General features: G+C 42.5%; 1 protein-coding gene across 2 annotated transcripts in view; it reads right to left on the minus strand.

Moving 5' to 3' along the window:
- vps13c (vacuolar protein sorting 13 homolog C) overlaps positions 1-15033 on the minus strand; it is a 216122-nt gene that overhangs the window by 106202 nt on the left and 94887 nt on the right. For both annotated transcript variants that reach the window (XM_084337487.1, XM_084337486.1), the window contains exons 25-30: positions 13950-14022; positions 9315-9415; positions 8845-8998; positions 7457-7536; positions 2192-2251; positions 484-634 (exon numbers count right to left, since the gene is read on the minus strand). In XM_084337487.1, coding sequence (XP_084193613.1) covers positions 484-634; positions 2192-2251; positions 7457-7536; positions 8845-8998; positions 9315-9415; positions 13950-14022 — 619 coding nt within the window. The remainder of the gene's footprint in view (positions 1-483; positions 635-2191; positions 2252-7456; positions 7537-8844; positions 8999-9314; positions 9416-13949; positions 14023-15033) is intronic.

Genomic DNA, 15033 nt, shown 5'->3' on the forward strand with positions numbered 1-15033 from the left:
TGTCTTGCCCTGTGCTCACTTCAAATGATGCAGTGGAGCCTACCTGTCTTGCCCTGTCCTCACTTCAAATGATGCAGTGGAGCCTACCTGTCTTGCCTTGTCCTCACTTCAAATGATGCAGTGGAGCCTACCTGTCTTGCCTTGTCCTCACTTCAAATGATGCAGTGGAGCCTACCTGTCTTGCCATGTGCTCACTTCAAAGGATGCAGTGGAGCCTACCTGTCTTGCCCTGTGCTCACTTCAAAGGCTGCAGTGGAGCCTACCTGTCTTGCCCTGTGCTCACTTCAAAGGATGCAGTGGAGCCTACCTGTCTTGCCCTGTGCTCACTTCAAAGGATGCAGTGGAGCCTACCTGTCTTGCCCTGTGCTCACTTCAAAGGATGCAGTGGAGCCTACCTGTCTTGCCCTGTGCTCACTTCAAAGGATGCAGTGGAGCCTACCTGTCTTGCCCTGTGCTCACTTCAAAGGATGCAGTGGAGCCTACCTGTCTTGCCCTGTGCTCCCTTCTCCACCCGTTTCTTGGCCTCCCTGTCCTTGGAGGCGGTGAGCTCCTGGGGCATGGCAGTGTTGAGATAGTTGATGGTCGAGAGCAATGCTTTGGTATGGAGCAGGAAGTCCAGGGAAGAGAACTCCACCTGAAAACACAGCCAATCACATCAGCACAATCACCTGGAACCTGAAGTCCTGAAGAAACAGAGAATTGTCTGCCTGCACCCCCCTAGGACTCGAGTCAGAAGTAATATTTCTCAGAGAAAACATTTCATATTCTTTAACATCCATCTCAAAGTCAGCTTTGAAAGGGGGGAAAACAACATTATCTTGTTTGATTGCAGACTTACTTTACTTTTTGCATCCCTATGGTTGCCGACACATGTACTAAAAATGTCTCAATGTAAATATTATGATCAGGCAACCACAGTGACCTTTTAACCACCAGATTTCATTGTAACACTGAGTCTGACAAGAACACCATAAAATATGCTCAGGCCTCATTGGGCAGCAGATGAGTGCAGTAGTGTAGCCATGCTACATTACATGACTACAAAAAAACAATCACTTAACCTTTCCTGTCACAATAACAAGCTGTAAAACGATTGTAAAATCTGCATTTGTTATAAACAAGATTGAATTACATTTACATAATAACATGAGCATTAACGTGCCACTAAAGAGGCAATGACATCGACAGTAAATATTCTAAATACAGAGCAGATGAAAGCTTGTGACTGTTTCTGGTATCACTGAGGTCTTAACAGATTAATGGTTTTCAAGGTACCAGTACCGGTAACTGAAAATAAATGTTTAAATACAGATGCCATGTCTCAGGCAGGGGTGTAAAAAATACCCAGAAATTATACTTGAGTGAAAGTATGGTTACCGTCTCAAAATCGTACTCAAGTAAAAGTCTAAAAAGTAAAAGAGTATCTGCCTAGAAACACACTTGAGTAAAAGTAAAAAAGTTTCTACTTGTAAATGTACTTAAGTACTAAAAAGTAAAAGTCAAAACTTTTTTTCTGACTGTATCCTTCTGAAAGATCCCTGCTGTCTAGTCTTGCACAAGGACCAATCAGCATGGGTATGGGCGGGTTAATTTTCCATTGATGGGGATTTGATTGGCTAAAGTGCGGCCGCAGGATTAATAACGTTAACGTTAGTTCGGCCAGAGAAACAAATATAATTAAAATGGTTGGACCTGCGAGATTTGTACTTTGTAGGTCTGCATTTTAAATGTAAGGAGTCAAAAGTATGTTTTTTTTCTCTGAAATGTAATTGAGTAAAAGTAAAAGTATACAAACCTAATACGGTAATACTTGAGTAAAGTACTCCTCCAAAACAGTACTTAAGGTATTATAACAAAGTACAATTACTCAAGTACTTTACACCCCTGGTCTCAGGGACTGTCCCCCACACACGCCATGCCAGTTCATCTTCATAAGGCAGCGTGATGCACCATGTGACACTCTGTGCACTTGTTCACCCTTATCTTATCAGAAAGAGTGGAGCGAGCTCGTAGAACCCTCATCATACAGGGGCTGCAAAAATGTCATCAACATAAAACAGTCTCCAAAGAGCCCAGTCAAGCAAACAAACCTGCAGATGACGAAAATTACATCTGGGGAAAAACAGCCTCCTATAGCGCCTATCGACCTGTTCCCATGGCAACCCCTGGAAAACATACATCCATCACCCACCTTCAGTGTTTGCTCCGTGTTGTCAAACATGGTTTGGAAGCTGGGACCTTTGGCATCAGCCTGTAAAAGATGCAGTATGTAACGATCACAAAGAACTCATGGAAGGAAAAACATATGGCCGATGTTACTACGACTCGGAGCACATAATAATGTGCATGTTTGAACTTTCATTTAACTCCGTTCCACACAGGTATTGTGGAATGTCTGATCATCACTAAGTGTGTCTGACGCTTACCACCTAAATGGCACGGACTACAAAGTATAACGTATGATGTATATCATGCCAGTTAGGGTACTTTATGTATACTGCACCTGTGTATACTGTATACTTACTCGATTCTAAGTGTTATTGACCATATTTATTGTAATGTATGATACAACCGATAGGGCATACAGACCCTCATCTGTACCTTTGATTACACTGCCTACTTGCTCATATGCTTATATTCAGAGTTAATTATATTGTTTACACTGCTTATTTGTATCTGTACTATAATTGTATTGCCTATGTTTGTGTCTGCTTACTATTACCCTGCCCATACCTGTACCCCTCCTCCCCCATGCTGCTATAGTATGACACCTGAATTTCCCCACAGGGATCAATGAAGGAATATCTTATCTTATGTGGCCCCGGCTACGTTACTTTTTGGGTTCAGTTAGCTGCCAGCTAGCCCTACCACTTAGCTTGTTAGCAACTCTATCCTGCCTCCGAGTGTTTCCCCTGGATTCATTCCTTTGGTTTACCAGCCTGCCGGTTCCTTCACTAGCGCTCTTGACTTGCTAGTGGGATGTACACTGGTAGGATTCTACAGCTTTTCTTGGCAATAAAACGAACCTAAACTAATCTAAAGTTAGTTTAGGTTCGTGTTAACGTTAGATAATGTACAAAATAAACGTATTTCCGGTGCTTTTAGACGTTGCTCTTTTATTTTGAAACCCCCCGACCGGAAGTAAAAATTATGCTTCTTTTTCTGCTTGTGTCCGGTTCTGTGTTTGTTGGCTTTAACGTTAGCTGTTGTATTAAATTAATTGATTGCTGTTTAACTTGTCCGTGTCCAGTCCTTTCGATTAGCCCCACCGTTCATTGTAAACAATGATGCATGTAATTATATTAACGTTACTGTGTTGTTGTAGCTATGTTAATGTACATACTAGGGCTACAGGATAACCACCGGTTAATTCGCGATTTCTTATTGGTTTGTCATGACAAACCAATTACATAATCCAACATATGTGTAAGAAACTAACATATTCCAGTTAACGGTATATATTTTTAATGATTCGTTACGGCGAAATCAATACTTCCATTTGTATAAATTACATTAACTCGAGGATAGTATTCCTCCCTGCGGGACCAATATTATTCTATGACAGCCCCGCCCCCATTCGCTAACCAACCAATCACTGCTACGCAACATCAACGCAACGGTTGTTCAGATTAGATTTTGGGGAGAGGTACGCAACATGCTCGCAACACACTCTACAACACCCTCTGCAACATGTTGCATCGAAGCCCCGCTGATGTTGTGTTGCAGTTGCGTTGCAGTTGCTGTAGCATGTAGAGCCCTTAAGGCAAGGCCTATTCTACTCTTAATAAAAGTCTATTTGGCAGCCTATTTCAGCCTACCATAATAAACTCGATGACATCACTTGTATGCAATTTGCCCAGGCTGATGTTATGGTTACATTACACCCGAATGCATCATTTGTATCCAAGGCGCCTAGGTATTATAGCTGTGTGGCCTTTGAGCTCGCTGCCTTTCACCTTCCTCCATTATCTCCTGAGGAGCAGTATATAGAGAGAGAGAAATCAGGCCTTTCGGCCTTTCGGCAGAGTGACCAGCTGTTTGTGTGCTTTGCAAATCCAGTTAGGGGTTTTGCTTTGTTGCTCTGCTCTACAGTAGCTTGATGCAGTTCAGGGTTTGACTTTTCAGGGTGTTTATTAAGACGGAGTGAGTTGTGTCGAACGGAGTTGACTGAAAGAGAATGATCGGTTACGTATATAATCTTGGTTCTCTGAAGGAAATTGAGTGAGACACAACTCTAGAATGCCCCTCAAAGTTGGCTCATTTTGAAAAGCTGTATTATTGTGAAAGAAATTATGCTGGCCAATACTTTCTGAGCTGTGGTGCTGGCCAAGCCTATAAAGGCGTGTATACTGTAGGTAATTCGAGCCAATTGCATATGAGGATGCTACTCCCATAGAGTGAGTTCATTTCCTTCAGAGAACCACGGTTATATTATCATACTGGTCATCGCGTCTCGCTCTTTGCCATTATGAGATAACTCTTATCTCCTAGCACCTACTGTGCTCATGAACAAACAATTTGCACTCATGCACGTGACCAGGCCACGCCCCCGCGTCCTGCTATAAGACGCCGGACATGGTCACACTCTACCTTCCTCTTTTTTGTTTCCAACATGGACGCTGCAGTGCACTCCGTGAACTAGTTGTTATGAAACGCAGGAAGAAATTACACAATGTTGGGTTTTCGCCGGAGGTTCACCAGCCCCTGGAATCTTCTCGGCACATCCTACCAGCGCATCGGGCCTGTCCTGGGGTTCCTCATCTCGTGACAGCGGACTGAGGGACATCGCACGACGGTTAGCAGTCGAGCTACGTCGCACACAGGTAGGCCTGCGTTGTCAGTTGTGCAATTGTGTGTATGGGCTAGCCCATTCTGCAGTGTGTTAGTGGAGTTTTCGTTAATTTATACATTTACCCCTTCATGGGTGCACACCACAGTGGAGGTTGCTGCATGCCTACTGGTGAGGCAGTGCTTCACTAGTGGTAGTCTTTTGTCTGTAGCCACCACTGGTGCTCCGTGCTTGTGAAGCAGGTGGCATCAGTCCTTTGCCTCTGACATGGTGGAACGGTGTCCCGCCCGGCCGACGCCATGAGGCGAGTCGGCCCGGCAGGTGGCTGGTGGGCTGTTAATGCCTATACCGCCGCGGTATAGAATTAGCAGCGACTAGCAACATTGTTCGAATTGCTGTTTTTTCTGTCAGAAATGGTGTCGGGTGGTGGGGCCTTAGGGCCAGCCGACGTCGAAACATCGCGCAAGGTTTTGAGGTTATTAGCTTTTGACCTAGCCACAAGCTATAACCGCAGGGAGGGCTAGGATGCTGTCAACGCTTGTTTACAGACATGTTTGGTTGGATCAGTCTCCCCTTGAGGAGGAGAGAAGGTTTTTCCCTCCTCAGGGCTCCCCTCTCCGCGGAGGGAATTGGTCTTTCCGCAGGAGCGTGGGCGGTACCGCGCAGCCAGAGGTGAGGGCCCGGCCTCGCCAGCGGCTGTGGCGAGGCCGCCAACCAGTGGCCATGTTTCAGAATGTTGACCGTCTCCCACCTGTTAGACGCTGTCAGGTGGGGGCCTGGTTCACCTCCATAGACCTGTAGGATGCGTATTCGCATCCCGATCTTCCATCCTAGGGCTTACCTACGCTTCCCTTTGCAGGGCTTAGCGTACGGGTACCAGAGGCTGCCGTTCGGCTACTCTCTGGCTCCCCGCATCTTCACCAAGTGCGTGGAGACCGCGCTGGGGCCTCTGCGTCGTCAGGGGTTACTAATTGTATTCTGCCCTGGACGACGTTCTGGTCCTTGGCCGGTCAGGGTAGATCGCCAGGTCTCATACCAGGCAGGTGGTGTCTCACCAGCCTGGGTTTTGCTGTAGACTGGACGTAGAGTTCTCCTCTTCCCAGTCAACGGGTGGAGTACTTGGGCTTTTTCTAAGCTCAAGGTCTATATGTCACTATACGTCACGGTCTGAGTGCCTGTCTATTCGGCCGATAGCGGTCCAGTCTTTGTGCCAAAGAATATCCGGAGCTCTTTCACTCCAGGGATATTGTGGTTCAGGCGTTCGTCCGCCTCCTCACACTAGTGAGTTGGAGGCGGGCCTTCACCTGTCCGTGCACTGGGGGTTTACCTCAGGACTCGGGCTTTCAGGGCTTCCGTTCAACTGTTTGTTTGTTACGGTGGCCCTTGCGCGGGTGAGGCGCTGTCCAAGCAGCACCTGTCACATTGGTTGTGCAGGGGCGTTGCCTTTTGCTGCACGTTGGCTGGACAGGTCCCCCCTCGGGCTGCTGCCCTGTTAGGGGGGGCCTCGGTGGAGGACATCTGTGCTGCGGCCTCCTGGTCCTCCCCAGGTCCCTTCGTTAAGTTTTGACTGGGGGTTCTGTCTCCCAGGCGGTTCTGAGGTCTGGGACCTCTCCTGCGTCCCGCCTTTGGTGGGCTAGCAGGGGTGTGTAGGTGTCTGCCACGGGGTGATGTGTCACACGTGGTCTCGCCTGTGCTGTGCGTTTTTCAGGGGTCTCTGGTTCCCCCTTTTTCGCACTTTGGTGGAGTTGACTGCCTCCCCCCCTTCGTTAGGACGGGTGGGTGGACGGGACTCCCCTCCTCCCTGGTAGTGGGGCTTACACTTGTCGGGTCACGCGTCCGCTCTGTCCCATATCTCATAATGGCAAAGAGCGAGACGCGATGACCAGTATGATAATATAACAAAAGGTTATCCTATAACCTAGTTATATGAATACTGGTAGAGCGTCTCGCTCTTAGCGCCCTGAGGTCCCTTGGTTGGGTTTTCAATGTTGGAAACTTTTTTTCCGAGGAAGGTAGAGTGTGACCATGTCCGGCGTCTTATAGCAGGACACGGGGGCGTGGCCTGGTCACGTGCATGAATGCAAATTGTTTGTTCATGAGCACAGTAGGTGCTAGGAGATAAGAGTTATCTCATAATGGCAAAGAGCAAGACGCTCTGCCAGTATTCATATAACTAGGTTATAGGATAACCTTTCGTTACATATGTAACTGACTGTCGGTTTGAAGAGCAGAAAGTAATGAATTCATGAATAATTAATTAATGAATACATAAATAAATACATACATAAATACACACAAACTGTCAGGGACATTGGGTCCCTGGAATACAGTTTGAAACCAGAAAGCTACCAAGAAAGTTAGTTTCACTGCATTCAATTTAGTTTACTCTAGTCTATAGTATACAGTACAAATACAGTACATACCCTGTAGTATAGGCCTACGATTATGTTCACACCGTCTCAAAAATGTATATATATATATATATTTGGCTACTTTTATTTTATATTCTGTATGATGACACTAGACAGAATAATCAGACAGAATAATCAGACATAATGTTCAAAAGATTGTTCCATGAGACAAAAATGTCACAGTGCAGTTTGAAATGAACGTCTCTTTACAAGAACATAGCGTGGAGCAGGAGGCGAGATCTGAGGATCCACTCACTTTGATGTATTCCACCTTCAGTAGGTCAGAGCCCTGCTTGTCCGACGAGCGGATGAGGTGGAGGGGCTGGTTCTGGCCATCTGCCATGAATAGAGTTACTGTAGGTTAGCAACGTTCATTCAACAGTTACTGTAGGTTAGCAACGTTCATTCACCAGTTACTGTATGTTAGCAACGTTCATTCACCAGTTACTGTATGTTAGCAATGTTCATTCAACACAGTTACTGTAGGTTAGCAACGTTCATTCAACAGTTACTGTATGTTAGCAATGTTCATTCAACACGTAGGTTAGCAACATTCATTCAACACAGTGTTACGGAAGCGTATTGCTGCCACACCAGAAAAATATATATATATATCCGTATCACGTTATAACATAAAGGTTTCACGTTATAACGTGATAACTTCTTGTTTTAACATAAAACGCATATATCGGTATCGGTTGATATCGGTATTGGAAATTAAGAGTTGGACAATATCGGTATCGGTAAAAAAGCCAATATCGAGCACGATATATTCTTATCACGTTATAACATAAAGGTTTCACGTTATAACGTGATAACTTCTTGTTTTAACATAAAATGTTTCACGTTCATAAAGGTTTCACGTTATAACGTGATAACTTCTTGTTTTAAGTTATCACATTATAACGTGAAACGTTTTATGGTAAAACAAGAAGTTATCACGTTATAATGTGAAACCTTTATGTTATAACAAGAAGTTATCACGTTATAACGTGAAACGTTTTATGTTAAAACAAGAAGTTATCACGTTATAACGTGAAACCTTTATGTTATAACATGATACGGATATATATTTTTTCTGGTGTGGCAGCAATACGCAATAATTCCGTAGGTTAGCAACGTTCATTCAACACACTCATTCAACAAACCCATTCAAGCTAATTGTCTGCTTCACACACCTACTAATGATAATATTAATATCCTAATATCATCATTCGAGAGATGTGGTTCCACATGGATAAAGTAGAAATAACTGAGTTACTTCATTGCATCAGAAGCAGAGCCATTCAAATATTGTGGTCAATCACAAAACAGAGATAAAAGAGATGAAAGACATTACTGTCGGTGGGTTTGTTTTTAAATGAGAACATAATGTAATCTTGCAGAAACAACAACTTTGCTAACAGATGGTTCCAAAAGTTCATCCTCTCCAAACCCTTTCTGTCCCGTCAAACGGACACAAACCTGGTGGAGACAGACCCATCATCAGCCCTGTCCAGCAAATGGATACTACTCACTGAAAAGTTATTTTGTGTAGATGGGCCCTTACTCACCAAAGGGAAGGTTCATTCAGCATATGTGTGTGTGTGTGTGTGTGTGTGTGTGTGTGTGTGTGTGTGTGTGTGTGTGTGTGTGTGTCTTTACCTCGTATCTCACAGTAGTCCAGCGCCACACTGCGAAGGTAGGATGTGATAGTGAGGTCGTAGGTTCTCATCTTGCCCTCGGCTCCCAGCTGAGACACACTGAGGGCCAGTACAGTGTTCTCCTGGTCAGCCTGACGGGTCAACTCCAAAAGCACCTACACACACAGGAAGAGAATAGGTATAACACATAATTTCAGTTATGGAAATTATAATACTTATGGTATTTGATAAGTATGAAACATTTAATAATGCAATAACATGGGGTAATAACGTTTGTGCTGCACTGTTAACATGTCTCCAACCACTGCACTTTATTGTCTTATCGTTGTCTCACTGTTCGGTCCTGTTTTGCACTTTATTATTATTATTATTATTCTTATTTGTGAAAAAGGTTATGCACTATAATGTCGTATCACATTCCATTTGTGTTTACATAAATGGCGAATAACGTAATCTGAATCTGAAACGTACCGATTTCACTTCAAACTTGAACTGAACATCAATGAGCTCCTCTATGGCCAAGCGCTGGTGGTCCTCATCCATGGACCTCTCACTAGCATCCTCCTCAGAATCTGCAACAAGAGATGAAAGAATCGACCATATAAACCTCACTATGACTGGTAGTGGTCTCAGATCAGCACTCCTACTTTGAGATGCCAAACACAGGCTTCATTTTCCACCTTCGGTGGAATCTGATCGGTTAATCTGGTCGGTTAATCTGGGTTAATGTGTACTAAGCTTTATCTTTTGTCCGGCAGCGTGGCTGCATGAGTAGAGCTCGGGACTCATGATTGGACGATCACCGGTTCGAGCCCCGGTCAAGGCCGTTGTTGGAAAGTGGTGTTGTTGTCCAGCAGGGGGCACTCTGTCCTCTGGACTAGTCCGTAACAATGCCCCTGTTACGGTGATAGGGACACCATATAGCTGCGAGTGCCGTCCTTCGGATGAGACGCTAAACCGAGGTCCTGACTGAATCTCGCCTATCACAAAGAATAGGGGGTTCCCCGACGTTCCTGGCCAAATTACCAATCAGGTCTCTGACATCAAGGCCACCTAATCATCCCTTCCCCTTAATTGGCTGATATCAATCCCTGTCTCCTGAGCTGTTCAGCCATTGTGTAGTCGTGTGATGTGTGCCTGGTGCCAGTGTATGGCAGCCATTGAGCCTGAATAGCCCAAGGTTGGGTGCTACCAGTGGTTGCTTCGAGTGTCTATGAATTAATCTAACATCTCTTATTATTTGTCCTACTTTTGTCTTCCTACAGGGATCAATGCAGGATGACATTTATGGTAAATCATTCCTTTGTTGTGCTGGGGTCTTTATGTCTTGCTCAAGTGTGCCGACATGAAATGCGTCACCACTAACCATTCAATATAGCTCTATCTGACAGCCATACAGACAATAGACCTAAGCAGTCTACTGATGAATAATGTACAAAGATAGATAACTGATGCAAAGGGAATTAAGTCTGTATGACCCAGTTTGGGTAAATTAGGTCAAAGGTGGAAAATGTGACATGTTTCAGCTGTCCTGACTGTGATGAGACGTTTGTTCCACCACAGTTGCACGAAATGCCAGGTCAAGAACCTTGACGTGGATGGCGATTGGGAAGCCATTGCAGCTCTCTGAGAAGTGGGGTGACATGTGCTGACTTTGGTAGATTTGATATATTAGGTGTTTTGTACCAGTTGATTTATTGCAGGAGGAGTTGGGTGGCTTCTTTTGTCAGGAAGGGGTGGATCATTCGGACGTTGCTCAAGAAGAATCTGCAGGTTCTGGTTGTTGAGGCGAGCAGAGAATTCCAGCTGGTCGTCACCTAGGTTATTTGGCGGTCAGGGACAGGCTACGTTCTCCACTGTGATTGGAAGGTCGGTTAGTGGGGAGGATTTAGCCGGCAAGTGAACTAACATAGGTAGGATAATATGTAACATAGGAAATGTATATCCCGGACCATATTCTATTCTTAGGCTTATTTTTATTCTTATTCGTGACTTTTGTTTTTGTCTACCTAAATGTTTACTGTTTACTGTGAGCGATTTGTAGTGCCAAATTTCCCTCAGGATGAATAAAGTATTTCTATTCTATTCTATAAGTAGCTCCGTTTTGCTCAGGTTCAGTTTGAGGTGGTTGGTCGTCATCCAGGCGAAAATGTCGTTATTAAGTTCAGCTAACTGTCTTGTAACTGCAAATCAATATTATGGACAGCCGCTTCCCAGATAAGATATAATCTTAGAAAGGTTGACTTTTCATAAGAAAATGTAAAATGAATGCAGGAGTGGCCTGACTGTGATGGAGCTCCAGGGGGCAATGTTGTACTATGACTCAGTACATTTTAAACACACAGATGGATGACAACTAACAGCCCATGGTTTCAGCTCTATGGCAGGCATTGTCAACAGTATAACCATTTGCATGTACGTCATATAGCAGATGCTTTAATCACTAACATAGCAAGTAGCCAAAGTGCGAAGGGCAAATCAACAGTCCAATACATAGCCTGAGGAGTAGCTACTGTACAAACTTAAAGGGGCAGAAAAAAATGCTGATTTATTTTTCACATAATCAAAGACAGTTTTGCACACATTCAGTTTGACAGTAAATTAGTTTGAATATGGCCACCAGTGATGGCATCTGAAACATTGAACCATTGTGTTAATTACAGCTCAATATGTCGTAAATGATAAGGTAGCGTCTACATCTTTTCATGGAGCTGTAATTAACACAAAACAAGGATTAAATGTCCCTGATTGCCTCATTGTGGCCATAATCAAACTCATTCACTCATTATACAATGGCATGCAAATTTCTCGATTTTGATTGGCTGAAACAGTCAAGTTACACGTGGTTATTTGTCATAACCCCACGCTCTTGGTCCCAGGACCCGCCCACAACCGAATTACTATCAATCCGCCATGCAAGTTTTTAGAAGTGAAAGCAAGACTGGGGGTCTAACGACCCTCGGCTGCGCCTCGGGCCTATCAACCACCCATAGGCGTGACCTAATTTCTATAACCCACTCCGTCTCGTGATCTAATGCTTAAATATCCAGGTATACTTTAAAACAGTCACTCCAGATATACTTTAAAACAGTCACTCCAGGTATACTTTAAAAGAGTATATCCAGGTATACTTTAAAACAGTATCTCCAAGTATACTTTAAAACAGTATATCCAGGTATACTTTAAAACATTCACTCCAGGTATACTTTAAAACAGTCACTCCAGGTATACTTTAAAACAGTATCTCCAGGTATACTTTAAAACAGTATATCCAGGTATACTTTAAAACAGTCACTCCAGGTATACTTTAAAACAGTCACTCCAGGTATACTTTAAAACAGTATATCCAAGTATACTTTAAAACAGTCACTCCAAGTATACTTTAAAACAGTCACTCCAGGTATACTTTAAAACAGTCACTCGATGTACAGTATACTTTAAAACAGTCACTCCAGGTATACTTTAAAACAGTCACTCCAGGTATACTTTAAAATAGTATCTCCAAGTATACTTTAAAACAGTCACTCCAGGTATACTTTAAAACAGTCACTCCAGGTATACATTAAAACAGTCACTCCAGGTATACTTTAAAACAGTATCTCCAAATATACTTTAAAAGTCACTCCAGGTATACTTTAAAACAGTATCTCCAAGTATACTTTAAAACAGTCACTCCAGGTATACTTTAAAACAGTCACTCCAGGTATACATTAAAACAGTCACTCCAGGTATACTTTAAAATAGTATCTCCAAGTATACTTTAAAACAGTCACTCCAGGTATACTTTAAAACAGTATCTCCAAGTATACTTTAAAACAGTCACTCCAGGTATACTTTAAAACAGTATCTCCAAGTATACTTTAAAAGTCACTCCAGGTATACTTTAAAACAGTATATCCAAGTATACTTTAAAACAGTCACTCCAGGTATACGTTAAAACAGTCACTCGATGTACAGTATACTTTAAAACAGTCACTCCAGGTATACTTTAAAACAGTCACTCCAGGTATACTTTAAAACAGTATATCCAAGTATACTTTAAAACAGTCACTCCAAGTATACTTTAAAACAGTCACTCCAGGTATACTTTAAAACAGTCACTCGATGTACAGTATACTTTAAAACAGTCACTCCAGGTATACTTTAAAACAGTCACTCCAGGTATACTTTAAAACAGTCACTCCAGGTATACATTAAAACAGTCACTCCAGGTATACTTTAAAACAGTATCTCCAAGTATACTTTAAAAGTCACTCCAGGTATACTTTAAAACAGTATCTCCAAGTATACTTTAAAACAGTCACTCCAGGTATACTTTAAAACAGTCACTCCAGGTATACATTAAAACAGTCACTCCAGGTATACTTTAAAATAGTATCTCCAAGTATACTTTAAAACAGTCACTCCAGGTATACTTTAAAACAGTATCTCCAAGTATACTTTAAAACAGTCACTCCAGGTATACTTTAAAACAGTATCTCCAAGTATACTTTAAAAGTCACTCCAGGTATACTTTAAAACAGTATATCCAAGTATACTTTAAAACAGTCACTCCAGGTATACTTTAAAACAGTCACTCGATGTACAGTATACTTTAAAACAGTCACTCCAGGTATACTTTAAAACAGTCTGATTTGATTTGATTTGATATTTTTTATTTTCGTGTCTTACATACAGATGTATGCCCAGCCCATATGGGCTTACAAGACACATAACAATAAGTATATAATAATATACTTTACCAATTACTTAACAAATTACATAGACCAAGATGGCCATAAAAAAAGAAAAATACAAGAAAATACAATAAAACGTAATATAACACAAGCTGTACTCAATGTAAATAAACAGAAAAACAGAAAAACAAGGTGAATTCAAATACAATTATATAGGATACAGTGTGTTTTGTCTCAGGTGCCATGCCTTCTCCAAAAATCCTGCAAAACCGAAGATGTCCTCCACAAAAAACAGTCACTCCAGGTATACTTTAAAACAGTCACTCCAGGTATACTTTGTAGATGACAAATGACAAATGTTTAGCCCTACCACCATCACCATTCTGCACTGCCATTTAGTATGACCAGTGAGAGCAGAGTCATCACTGACCTGTTTCTAGAGTGTCTATGAGGACCGGGTGGAGAGTTAGAACTCTAGGTCTGGTCTCAGCCAGGTGCAGCATCTACAGCAGGAAAACAGAGGAACATACTTTAACAAAAAAAGTGAATTTAACAAATGTCAAGACACAAGGAAAACGCCTCCATGTCAGAAATGTACCAGTAAGTATTTTCTTGTCCCATCAATAAATGTACTAGAATAAATGAGCTAGAAGAGTAATTTCGACTGCTACAGGCTTTCCTTTCATTGGTTAAGATTCATGGCATTTTGGAACCTATGTAACCCGTTCTAGTGACTGGCTGGTCCTTAACACTTTCAGAGCCCTTGCTTAACCTTGATTTAAGCGACTGACCTGCAGTTACACAGGGATAGACGATAGGGGGCGCTTTTTTGCATTCTGAGCTGCTGGAGGAGCTGCTGTACCAACGGGAGACTCGGTTGATGAAATATGAAATCAGATCGCTAATAAACAAATAAAACGATATTTGTCGTTGTGGGCACTCAGTGGGGGGCCTAATAAAACGAGTTATGTCGTCCGTGGCACTGAAAGTGTTAAGGTCCTCAGAGTTTGCCCGGAACAGGGTAAATCTGCATTTTGCTATGATTCCCCTAGCTCATGGAATGAATTCAAACCGTCCTTAAAGCTCTGTTGCAGAGTTTAAAACCATGATCTCCAACAATTGTCAATCAACTTACTTTTGTCTCAACTTGTTGTCTTATGTTATGCTTTTATATGCCGTGTGATTTTATATGCCTTTTTTTGGCTTCTTTCTGTATGTATTGTACACTCAACGTGAATGTAAATGAGGGAAACCTCAGTTGGCTTTCGAGTTTAAATAAAAGGTTTGAAAATATGCATTTATCTTTTATTAGGTCGATTCTTATTCTTGAAGAAGGCCTGTGGACCGACATGTCGTCTAATGAAAGGCGATCAGCACCTCGCAATAATCCTTGGCGCTTACTTTTACCATCATGCAGTAGATAAAAAACACTTTATATTTATCTATTATTAAATAGATTTGCACTACATTCACCTCATTTGCACCCTACCCTAAGTTTTGTACCTCATCTCATT

The sequence above is a fragment of the Notolepis coatsorum genome, assembly GCF_963971535.1.
Source record: "Notolepis coatsorum genome assembly, chromosome: 20".
Classification (NCBI taxonomy): Eukaryota; Metazoa; Chordata; class Actinopteri; order Aulopiformes; family Paralepididae; genus Notolepis; species Notolepis coatsorum.